Below are 13107 nucleotides of genomic sequence, written 5' to 3' on the forward strand. Positions count from 1 at the left end.
GAACTTAACCCCTATTGCCTGGGGCTTCCCTGATAGCTCAATTGGTAAAGAATCCACCTGCAATGCGGGAGACAAGGGTTCAATCCCTGGGTTGGGAAGATCCACTGGAGAAGTGATAGGTTACCCACTCCAGTGTTCTTGGGCTTCTCTTGTGACTCAGCTGGTAAAGAATCCACCTGCAATGCAGAAGACCTGGGTTCTATCCCTGGGTTGGGAAGATATTCAGATACCCACTCTGATATTCTGGCCTGAAGAATTCCATGAACTCTGCAGTCCATGGGGTCACAAAGAGTTGGACATGATCGAGCGACTTTCAGTTTCACTCCTATTGCCAATCCAGAGCACGCGCACATGCACACCTACCATGTCCTTTTCTAGTTTTCTCATTCACTGGGAAACTGTATCTTCCAGAAAACTCCTCTCCCAGATCAATCAGTGCTTCCTGCAGGGCTTCGTATCCATGCAAAACCACCATGGGCTTCATGCCAAAATACACAGTGAACACAGGGCCACAGACTTTTGAGAGCTGGGAATGGAGATGCATGTAAGCAAAAGAAGTCTATATGTGATATTATATTGTGCCTGATGCAAAATGTATTATCATCCTACAATTATGCTTTGATTCTGCCACATACAGCATAAAATGTTCCTGAATATAATACATAAATATGATGGCGATTGCTACAGCTTCCACTAATGAATGAACTGCAATGCCAGGCAAAGGCCCAAGTAACTGATACAGAGATTACAATTAATCCTCATATCAGCACCTTCAGCAGGCTTATTTGCCCCACTTATAAATAAGGAAACTGAGGTCAAGGAATAGCAATTAATTTCCAATCCCAATGGCTACTAGACAGAGGATTCATATTTGAAACTCTTCGTGTTCAACTTTTGATTCTTGAGCAATATATCAATCATCAAAGCCCACCTTTAAACCAATAACCAGCTGACTGCTTCAGAGTTACATATAGAATTCTTTCCATGAGAATTCTGATTCCCTAGTCCACAGGGTTGCAAAGAGTTGGACATGCCTGAACTGACCTAGCATGCATGCATGCATGATGAATACTACGATTATATTTTGAAGTATGGTTGATTTATAACACTCTGTTGTAAAACTACAATAACTAGTCTCAAGAGTACTGCAAATTGATTCAATTATATATATATGACATATATTATTTTTTCAAATTCTGTTTCATTATAGGCCATTACAAAATACTGAATATACTATAATTCTGTATTTTAAAAAATAAGTTCAAATAATTCTAATGCCCAGACTAGTTTGAGATACACTTGTATCACTAACACAGAAAGAAAGGAAGCATCATAGAGGCAATGCCAGGACATGCTGCATCCCATAGAAGAACAACATTTTGCATCCTGCACCATTCACAAAGTACAGATGGCAGTTTCCTCCAGAATCCCAATGAATGCTGCTACTGCCAGTTGGACTCTTAATGACTTCTTTCACTGATGCATGCAGAGCTATTTCCTTAATGCCAAGCACAATGTGATTCTTCAGAAAAGTTCTATTTTCATGGCTGTCTGAACAAAACACACAGCTTATATAGTGCACATCTTTCTCAAGGAAATTTTTTATCACCAACCATTTCATTTACCAATTACCTTCAGCCCCAAATCATAGCAAATTGCTGTGAAACAAAGAAGGGAAGCAACACTCACGCTTTAGACACTTTATTATTTTGATTCTGTCATACAAAAAGCTAAGTGTTCCTCTACTCAAAAAGCACAGTGCTTCTCTATTTATGACAGTGACAGAGTTAAAAAGCAAGAGAAACATCAAAGTTTATAGAAGTAATGTGACTTATGTTAACAGTTTGCCCACAGAAATATTTATTATTTTTTAGTTGAGCTTAATTTACTTACTGTTTCCAAGCCACTGGTGGTAATGGTTTAGTCACTAAGTCATGTCCGACTCTTGGAACCCCATGGACTGTAGCCTGCCAGGCTTCTGTGTCCATGGGATTCTTCAGGCAAGAATACTAAAGTGGGTTGCCATTTCCTTCTCCAAGGAATCTTCCTGACCCAGGGACGGAACCCGCCTCTCCTGCACTGGCAGGTGGATTCTTTACCACTGAGCTCCCACAGAAACCCAGCGTTACAGTTGTTGTTGTTCAGTCGCTAAGTCATATCTGACTCTTTCAACTCCATGGACCATAGCACGCCAGGACTCCCTGTCCTCCATTATCTCTAGGAGTTTGCTCAAGTTCATGTCCATTAAGTCAGTAATGCTATCTAAACATCTCACCCTCCTCTGCCCTCTTCTTCTGCCTTCAAAATGATGACATATTTAAGGAAATCAAAATGGAGTAACTGTGGGCAGTCATTGTGGATGTGATTTCAGACATGTTCCTGCACCACTGACTACTTCAATTCTGAACTGTGTCAAACTCAAGTACTCTGCCAGCCATTTTCAAAATGACATAGACTAGTAGCTGTTAACTGCAAGTTTGTAGTTTCAAAACTGCCTGCTTCACAGTTATTCAATCATTTCAAACACAACCAATCCTCGCTTAACAAGAATCTTTACATCTTGCCATCTCCAATCCTCATATTTTTTTCTGGCTTAAAATAACACTAATTTATTATATTACAATTCTAGAGGTCACAAGTCTGAAAATTAAGGTGTTGACAGGGCTGCATTCCTCCTGGAGGCTCTCAGGAGAACCCATTTCCTTATCTTTTCCAGTTTCTAGAGGCTATCTGAGTTCCTTAGCTCAAGACCACCTCCTCCATTGTCAAGGTCAGCAGCACAGCATATTCAATGTTCTTTGATCCCCTTGACCTCCTCCTTCAGGGACTCTTGTGATTCCACTGGGTGTGGCAGGTAATCTAAGAGTATTTTTCTAGTCTCAAAATACTTACTCTTTAAAATTCTTAATTTTCTGTACAATTTTTAAAGGTTATTTTCCCTTAACAGTTATTACAAAATATCAAATCCTAATTCTTGAAACAATTTTCCATTTTTGCCTTTATAAACTTTCACATTTTGTAGTCTGGAAGAATAAAGTTTAAGCGTTTTTTGGATCTGTGTGTCCTGGGCAGCAGTCCTAACAAACCCCAAATAAACACTTCGTGATTTCAACCAGATCTCCATTCTGGGAATTCATAGTTAACAATAATAAAATTTAAACCTCTTAAACAACCAAAGACATATAAAACAACTATATAAGTAAATGTACATGACTTTTACCTTGAAATCTCAAGTCTAAATTTGAATAATTTTTTTAGATTTCACATATAAGTGCTATCGTATAGTATTTTTCTTTCTCTAACTTATTTCAGTAAGCATAATATTCTTTAGGAACATTCACCTTCCTGTAATTGGCAGAATTTCATTCTTTTTATGCCTGAGTAATACTCCATTGTATGTTTATACTGCATCTTCTTTTTCTGTCTGCCTGTTGATGGATCCTGGGTTGCTTCTATGACTTGACTTATAAGCAGCGCTTCTATTAACACTGGGCTGCATGTATCTCTTTGAATTACTGTTTTCATTTTCCTTGGCTATATATCCAGGGGTGGAATTGCTGGATCATATGGTAGTTCTATTATTAGTTTTTAAGCACACTCCTTACTGTTTCCCATGGTGCCTGCACCACTTTATATTCCCACCAACAGTGTACAAGAGTTTTCTTTTCTCTTCACCCTCTCCAACATTTGTTATTTGTGGTCTTTTTGATGATAGCCATTTTGACAGGTGTGAGGTGATTTCTCATTGCCTTTCTGATTTGAATTTTTCTGATGATTAGCAAGTCAGGAAGCAACAGTTAGAACTGGACATGGAACAACAGACTGGTTCCAAATAGGAAAAGGAGTACGTCAAGGCTGTATATTGTCACCCTGCTTATTTAACTTCTATGCAGAGTACATCATCAGAAATGCTGGGCTGGAAGAAGCACAAGCTGGAATCAAGTTTGCCGGGAGAAATATCAATAACCTCAGATATGCAGATGACACCACCCTTACGGCAGAAAGTGAAGAGGAATTAAAAAGCCTCTTGATGAAATTGAAGGAGGAGAGTGAAAAAGTTGGCTTAAAGCTCAACATTCAGAAAACGAAGATCATGGCATGGGAAATAGATGGGGAAACAGTGGAAACAGTGGCTGACTATTTTGGGGGGCTCCAAAATAACTGCAGATGGTGATTGCAGCCATGAAATTAAAAGACGCTTGCTCCTTGGAAGGAAAGTTATGACCAAACTAGATAGCACATTGAAAAGCAGAGACATTATTTTGCCAACAAAAGTCCATCTAGTCAAGGCTATGGTTTTTCCAGTAGTCATGTATGGATGTGAGAGTTGGACTGTGAAGAAAGCTGAACACCAAAGAATTGATGCTTTTGAACTGTGGTGTTGGAGAAGACTCTTGAGAGTCCCTTGGACTGCAAGGAGATCCAACCAGTCCATCCTAAAGGAGATCAGTCTTGGGTGTTTATTGGAAGGACTGATGCTGAAGCTGAAACTCCAGTACTTTGGCCACCTCATGCAAAGAGTTGACTCATTGGAATGACCCTGATGCTGGGAGGGATTGGGGGCAGGAGGAGAAGGGGACGACAGAGGATGAGATGGCTGGATGGCATCACTGACTCGATGGACGTGAGTCTGAGTGAACTCCAGGAATTGGTGATGGACAGGGAGGCCTGGCGTGCTGCGATTCATGGGGTCGCAAAGAGTCAGACACGACTGAATGACTGCACTGAACTGAACTGAACTGATGATTAGCAATGTTGAACATCTTTTCATGTGCCTGGTAGCCATCAGTATGTCTTTCTTTAAAAAGTCTATTCATATCTTCTACCACTTTTAATAGAATCATTTGTTTGATATTGAGTTGTATGAGTTGTTTATGTATTTTGGATATTAACCCCTATTGGTCATATTATTTGTAAATATTTTCTCTAATTCTGAAGGTTGTCTTTTTGCTGATGACATCCTTTGTTGTATGAAGTTTTTATGTTTAATTAAGTTCATTTGTTTATTTTTGCTTTTATTTATTTTGCCTTAAGAGACCAATCCAAAAAAAATATTGCTATAATTTATGTCAAAGAGTGTTCTATGTTTTCTTCTTTGAGTTTCATGGTTTCTCGTCTTACATTTAGGTGTCTCACCAATTTTAAAGTTTCTTTTGTGTATGGTGTAAGTAAATGTTCTAATTTCATTATTTTACATGTAGTGCCACGTTTTCCCAGTACCACTTATGGAAGATACTGTCTTTTCACTATTGTATATACTTGCCTCCTTTGTCATAGATTAGTTGACCACATGTGCTTGAGTTTATATCTGAGCTGTCTGTTCTTTTCCATTGCTCTGTCTGTGCTTACACCATACCATGCTATTTTGATTACTGTAGCCTTGTAGTATAGTTTGAAGTCTGGGAGCTTCATTCTTTTTTCTCAAGAGTGCTTTGGCAATTCATGGTCTTTTGTAGTTCTACATGAAGCTTAAAATTGTTTGTTACAGTGCTGTGGAAAATTTCAAGGGTATTTTGATAAGGATTACATTAAATACATAGATTGCTTTGGGTAGTATAAATATTTTCACAACATTTTTTGCTAGTCCAGTAGCTTCATTGTATAGTTTGAGATCAGAAAGTATAATGCCTCTGGCCTTGTTCTTCTTTCTCAGGATTGCTTTGGCTTTTCAGGGTCTTTTTGGTTACATACAAATTTTAGCATGGCCTCTCTATTTCTACTGTTCATAATACTCCATTATGCTTTCAAAATCCATGGCATCAAAGAGATGGCCCCTCTTTTAATTACAACTTGTGAAATGTGTATTCTCTCTCATTTTGGAAACAGACTGCCTATAGGTGATTTCTTATACACAATCTCATTGATTTCTGTTCTGATTTTTAATTGTGGTTTTCTGTGTCTGACTTTTAATTGCTCACTATCACTGATCTCAATATTCCCTACAGGATGAAGCTGCTCTTGAAAACAATTTCTCTCATTTTTTAAACCAAATCTCAAATAAGTACATACAAGCATTCAAGGGAGATTTTCTGCTCTCATTCCCTCTGTCCTCTGTGTGTATCACTATAACGACCGGCATGACATCTTTGTCTTTTTTTTTTTTTTCCTTCTTACTTGCGATATGCACAAAAGAAGGAAAGACTGAGAAGTGGGTCATCAGACTCTGCTTTTTATTAGAAAAAACATGCACTGGAGAAATAGGTCTCATTGGCACACATTAATCATCATGCATTACTTTGTACTGAGTACATGGTACTAGGCACACACTACTACTTAATATTAGATAGGTATTAGCATATGTGATGGCCAATACAAATGTTACAGGATAGGGAGAATAGCAGATATATTTCTGTAGTGAAATTGCACAGGGAATGAGAAGAGGTCAGAGATGTGTTCTCAGGAAAGATTACCATGACACTGGTGAACAATGCCCCCCATGAAAGGGAATTAAAGACAACACCACTGAGGAAGCTGTATAATTTAGCATTCTTCACACAGGAATAAAGCAGAGCTGGTAAGGAGGTGGCACATTAGCTATCCCAGTAACAGCTGGGGTGGTGTCGAGGTCCTTTGGGTCAACCACAGATTTCAAGGTAAATGTTTGTAAAATTGTGGTCAGGAATAAAAACAGCTCCATGCGGGCCAGGCCCTCTCCCACACAAACCCGTTTTCCTGAAAATAACAAACACAGAGAGTACATACTCCTTGAACACTGTGTTTCTGGCTGCCAGAAACAGACTATGCAGTAACTTTTTGATGAATGTTTGAATGGATGGATGGAATGCAAATGGTTAGATAGACAGATGGACAAAGGGTAGACACTCATGTTATCCATCTAACATCTAATCTTAACAGGTATCCTCTCAGCAGATATTTATTGAGTTATCAGAACTATATCATATACTTCATTAAGTGTATTGTAACTCCATTTTGACATTTTCAAGGTCCCATCAATTTTTTTTTCTAGAAATACTCATATATTGGTTGTATTTTGTTCCTAGTGATGGTCCAATGTCTTTCTTTCCATTCTTCACAGCCTCTATTCTCTGTTGGAAGTATATCAAATCTACATCGACCTTGAAGTTTTAAAGTTTTATAACACAGAGTTACTTTTGTCTACAATGCACTTCTCTTGTATTTTCAGAATGTAGCTTAAATTTTATTTTTGAATTAGAAAGAACTGGGTCACCTCTCCAAAGCTCCAATAATCTACTCCAAAAATGAGGATGTCTCATAGGGAGGGAAAGTGTGTGGGCATTGGTACTGCTGTCTCTCATCATGGAAAAAGAGCATTTTGACCAGGCACAGAATGGGCACTATGAAAGTTCCAAAGGATGCCCAAAGGCACCTTGTCCACTGAAAGTGAAAGTCACTCAGTAGTATCCGACTCTTTGCAACCCATGTGCTGTCCATGGAATTCTCTAGGCCAGAATACTGGAGTAGGTAGCCTTTCCCTTCTCCAAGGGACCTTCCCAAACCAGGGATTGAACACTGGTCTCCCTCATTGCAGGTGGATTATTTAACCACTGAGCCACAAGGGAAAATTGTCCACTGAAACAATGAAAAAAATAAATGTGTTACCTGCTGAGAAAGCCATGAAATAGTCGCTCTTCCTAAAGTTGCCATTCTCATCCAGGAAGTGGCCAGGGTCAAATACCTCTGGGTTGGGGAATTCTTTGTCATCATGCAGCACAGAAGTCAGTGATGTTAGTATATCTGTGCCCTGGAAAGAACAGATGAAGATAAATTAAACTATGAAGAAGTCACAGACCTAGAAGAACTGCTGAAAATCATTTAGTCCAATCTTAGGATCAATAGATGATTAATTTTGGTTCAAAAGAAGGTCAGTGGCATTTTGAGTCAGACAGAACAAGTAATAAGGATAAGTTTAAGACTAGTGGTGGTGATGCTGCCAAATGAACACTGGCAGCATCTGAAATACTCAGTACATGGGTCCTAGAACTTATGAATCCATTCTGCTAATCACCACATTAGGACATGGTATCTGCCCCCACCAGCTGCTTTATCATTTCAATTTTTACTCATCTCCTATGTGGATTATGGTTTAATGTGGAAGTCTCTATTGTGCTTGAAATGTCTCAAATTATCTGTTTGTATGGCTTTTGTAAACAGGCATTTGATCTAATACAAAATAACCTCTTCTATAATAACAATGTAAGTACAGTAACAAATATTATTGTTTATCATTGACATGCAGATTGTATGTCTTTATTTTAAAATATAGGGCAGACTTCATCACAGATTAATCCTAGATTTGAAACACAGAAAGGACTGTAAAATTCACAAAATCATTTCACAGTAATTCAGCTTACAATCATTAGTTTAAGCAAGTTTTATCTATTAACACTAAAACTATTGGGTAAATGATTGACAAGAAAGATACAAATCTATAAAGTACCAGGTAATCTTTTATTAATTAAATGTGAAAAAAAGGACCTGTTTCATGGAGTAATCTGGCAGATACCATTTTATCGTGTGAACAATACTGCTGCTACTGCTGCTAAGTCACTTCAGTCGTGTCCGACTCTGTGTGACCCCATAGACGATAGCCCACCAGGCTCCCCCGTCCCTGGGATTCTCCAGGCAAGAACACTGGAGTGGGTTGCCATTTCCTTCTCCAATGCATGAAAGTGAAAAATGAAAGTGAAGTCGCTCAGTCGTGTCCGACTCTTAGCGACCCCATGGACTGCAGCCTACCAAGCTCCTCTGTCCATGGGATTTTCCAGGCAGAAGTACTGGAGTGGGGTGCCATTTTTAGTCCATATCAGACCACAATTACATTGTGGGGGAGGTTATGAACAATACTACATAACCAATAATGGGATAACTCACATATGTGCCTTCACCTACCCAATGAATTTCAGTGGGAAACACAAAGCACCTATATAGTTGAAATTGTAACTGGAATCTATGTCCAGAAAACAATCACACAAAACCAGCCTGAGGAATATTTCACATGACTACTAAATTGCACTCTTCACAGAGTTAAAATGTACTAAAAGAGAACAAAGAGGGCAAACAAAACTAGTAACAGGAGAGAACAGGGAGAACAAGGAAAAGATATCCAAATTATAATCTTGTTTCCAGCCTGGACACTGATTTTCAAAGAAAAAAAGCCATAAAGTTTATTACAGAAAAACTAGGAAATTTTCAATATAGGCTGTACACTAAATAATATTATTCTATCAATGATAACTCTTGAGTATAATTGCTATTATTGCTCTGTATACAAAAATTGCTATTTTGAGCTATACATACGGAAATAGAGAAGTGTAGAAAAGTAGATGATAGATTGATAAATGAATATTTGTGGAAGAAATTTTTACATATTGAGGTATGGAGAAGTCATTCTAGTTTGTAAACTTGAATTTAACTTAAATGCTAACTAGAACATCCTATTTGTGGCCTATCAAACATATGCACTAATTATTAAGAAAATGTATATTGAACAGAAATAAAGAACGTCCATGTTAAAAATAAAGATTAAATGCCTACTTTCTTGGACACCAATGTTGAAACTCTTGCAACAAGAAGACTCCTCTCTCAAATGCCAAGGCCATACCAACTTGCTGTGCATATGTTGATAATCTGTTTTTGAAACCTTGTAAGAATGTATCTCTGGCTTCCTGATTTTCTTTGCTCTGACAAGATATACAATTGTGTGGATAAACCATACCTCTCCAGAGCAGTTCCTCAGAGTTATCTGAGAGGTTGTCTTTTGGGCTATAGTCCTCAGTTTGGCTCAAATAAAACTCTTTTCTATTCCTATTACAGATTTTTTATTGATTATCTCTCAACATTGCAAAAGCAGGTAAATATACAAATTCATGTATAACATACATATGAACATGTTTTTAATGTTCTATGTTTAAAAAATAATTAATGCAAACTTGAGGAATCTTCCATCCCCTAAGGTTATCATATAAAAGGTATACAACTCTTTATTATTCCCTTGTTTGTGTTTATATAAGAAATAAATAACACATCTAAGATAACAAAAAAAGGTGCAAAAGGCAATACTTTCAGCAAATGCTGCTCAAACAAATGCATATTTCATAGAGAAATAAAAGAAGCATAATCATTACTCTTAGTCATAAGTAAAAATTACGCGCATGAAAGTGAAAGTGAAGTCGCTCAGTCGCATCTGACTCTTTGCGACCCCATGGACTGTAGCCTACCAGGCTCCTCCCTCCATGGAATTCTCCAGGCAAGAGTACTGGAGTGGGTTGCCATTTCCTTCTCCAGGGGATCTTCCCGACCCAGGGATCGAACCTGGGTCTCCTGCATTCCAGGCAGACGCTTTAACCTCTGAGCCACCAGGGAAGCCCTGCATAAACCATCATCTAAATGTAAGCACTAAAATTATGAAGTTTATAAGGGTAAATCTTTCAGACCCTGTGCTGGAAAACGTTCTTTAGATAAACAAACAAACAAAAACAATCCCACACATCAATCTTAGAGCATTGCAAAATGTTCTTTTAGACAGACTTATATACTAACAAATATCAACCTATGTAAAAATATGGCCTTAGTACAAACAATGACCTAAGTATTTTAAATGGAAAATAATCAAGGAAGACACTTTGTGGCACATGGGAATTATATGCAATCTAAATTTCTGCTTCCAAAAAGACAGGGATATAGCCATTCTTGTTTGTTTAATATGTCCTTGACTACTTCCATGCTACAACAGCAGAAGTATACAAAAGGATACAAAAGGCATCAGACACTTCAAAGCTTCAAATTCTAAAATACTTACACTTTGAAGTATTACATAAATACTGTAATACTCCTGTCTTAGAGCATTCTCCAGTTAGCTCAGTGGCTCCAGACTTGGATAAAACTAATCACTTACATGATTGGTAAAAAGGTATAACAGAATCAGCCTCCTAATAATCTTATTGAAAAAGACCCTGATGCTGGGAAAGATTGAAGGCAAAAGCAGAAGAGGGCAGCAGAGGATGAGATGGTTAGACAGCATCACTGACGTAATGGACATGAAATTAAGGAAACTGGAAGACAGTGGAGGACTACAGAGCTTGCTGTGCTACAGTCCATGGGGTCACAAAGAGTTGGACGTGACTTAACGACTAAACAAGAATAAAACTCAATATTTATGTTTCTACACTGGGGGGACTATGCAGAAGGGGATGGTCATCCCCAGTATTTGGTAATAGACATATGACATTATAATGGTCATTTCCCAATACCGTGGATGTGAGAGATGGGCCACTCCATTCTAGTACAGTGTTTCCCACATACTTAGAAATAAGAGGAGAAACAAGCTTGATCAATTATTACCTTAGACCCCAATGTCACAAAAGAAAAGTCTTCTCTCAGTATGTCCTTTGGTTAAAAAAATAGTAGACTTGAAGTTCTAACCCTTGTATCAAAACTGCAATCACTGAGACAAGTCTCACAATCTAGTAAACTCATCAATTCTGTCTTCTCCAAGGATTGGCACTAGTACTTGTATCTTAAGAATCTCATTGCTTTCTTTCCCCAACAAAATACAAATTTTAGTTATATTATTTTATAATTTTAATAATACTATGACTTGGCTTCAAGTAGATAAGAGAAGTTTTCAGCACACCAACTAGAAAGTCTGAATATATACAGATATTCTATGTTAGAGAGCATGAGAAATCTGCTAAGACAAAAATCTGTCTCAATATTCCAAAGTTTGGAGAACCTCAAAGAGGAAAGCTGACACCTAAAGTTAATATTAGTCTCTGTCAATGTTCAAATTTTACTCAAAATACCCAAAATGGGAGAGGTTACATCATTCCATCTGCCAAGGAGGAGAGGGATGGACCCTTTCTGGAAGAAAATAAATAACATCTGAACTCTGCATTTTTTCATTTATAAAAATTGGTAATTAACCAAAAGTAACTAGGCATTTCAAAGACACAACTAAGTGGCCAAAGATAGAAGTGAGGAAAACAATAAATATACACCCAAACTATGAAATATTTCTCACCTAATTTTATCATGCCAGCATGACCTTTAAAACAGAAATCCAATGAAAAAATGTTGAGGAAGAAAAGTTGTAAACCAAAAATCTCTTAAACCATAATCAGTAAAGTCCTGAACAGAATGTAGCAAAAGAAATCCAACTGCATATATACATATTTATAATAGGCATATTCAGTGGGAAAAGTGAGGTCAATGTATACAACCATACCAATAAGTATAGACATCAATTTGAAAAAAATTATATACATGTTCACCACTAAAAATAGCATTAAAAATGAGAACATATTTTTTACTCTGATTCTTTAAAAAGTATGTAGCAAAATGTACATAAAATATCATTCAGTTCAGTCGCTCAGTCTTGTCCAACTCTGCGACCCCATGAATTGAAGCACACCAGGCCTCCCCGTCCATTACCAACTCCCAGAGTTCACTCAAACTCATGTCCATCAAGTCGGTGATGCCATCCAGCTATCTCATCCTCTATCGTCCCCTTCTCCTCCTGTCCCCAGTCCCTCCCAGCATCAGAGTCTTTTCCAATGAGTCAACTCTTTGCATGAGGTGGCCAAAGTACTGGAGTTTCAGCTTTAGCATCATTCCTTCCAAAAAAATCCCAGGGCTGATCTCCTTCAAAATGGACTGGTTGGATCTCCTTGCAGTCCAAGGGACTCTCAAGAGTCTTCTCCAACACCACAGTTCAAAAGCATAAATTCTTCGGTGCTCAACTTTCCTCACAGTCCAACTCTCACATCCATACATGACCACTGGAAAAACCATAGCCTTGACTAGACGGACCTTTGTTGGCAAAGTAATGTCTCTGCTTTTGAATATGCTATCTAGGTTGGTCATAACGTTCCTTCCAAGGAGTAAGCATCTGTTCATTTTAGGGCCGCAATCACCATCTGCAGTGATTTTGGAGCCCCCAAAAATAAAGTCTGACACTGTTTCCACTGTTTCCCCATCTATTTGCCATGAAGTGATGGGACCTGATGCCATGATCTTCGTTTTCTGAATGTTGAGCTTTAAGTCAACTTTTTCACACTCCTCTTTCACTTTCATCAAGAGGCTTTTTAGTTCCTCTTCACTTTCTGCCATAAGGGTGGTGTCATCTGC

General features: G+C 38.0%; 1 protein-coding gene and 1 non-coding gene across 3 annotated transcripts in view; both read right to left on the reverse strand.

The window, feature by feature from the left end:
• LOC104990182 (cytochrome P450 2C19-like) overlaps positions 1-13107 on the reverse strand; it is a 93790-nt gene that overhangs the window by 52179 nt on the left and 28504 nt on the right. The window contains exons 8-9 of one of the 2 annotated variants that reach the window (XM_010842160.1): positions 7582-7723; positions 6154-6672 (exon numbers count right to left, since the gene is read on the reverse strand). In XM_010842160.1, the coding sequence (XP_010840462.1) occupies positions 6491-6672; positions 7582-7723 (324 nt within the window). In that variant the 3' untranslated portion in view covers positions 6154-6490. Of the gene's footprint in view, positions 1-6153; positions 6673-7581; positions 7724-13107 lie in introns of those variants that run through there. The other variant, XM_010842159.1, reaches the window with a different exon arrangement.
• On the reverse strand, positions 10273-10344 carry TRNAS-GGA. Its single transcript has one exon. It is a non-coding gene; the product is annotated as a tRNA-Ser (tRNA).

The sequence above is a fragment of the Bison bison genome, unplaced genomic scaffold, assembly GCF_000754665.1.
Source record: "Bison bison bison isolate TAMUID 2011002044 unplaced genomic scaffold, Bison_UMD1.0 scf7180017864172, whole genome shotgun sequence".
NCBI classification, from domain to species: domain Eukaryota; kingdom Metazoa; phylum Chordata; class Mammalia; order Artiodactyla; family Bovidae; genus Bison; species Bison bison.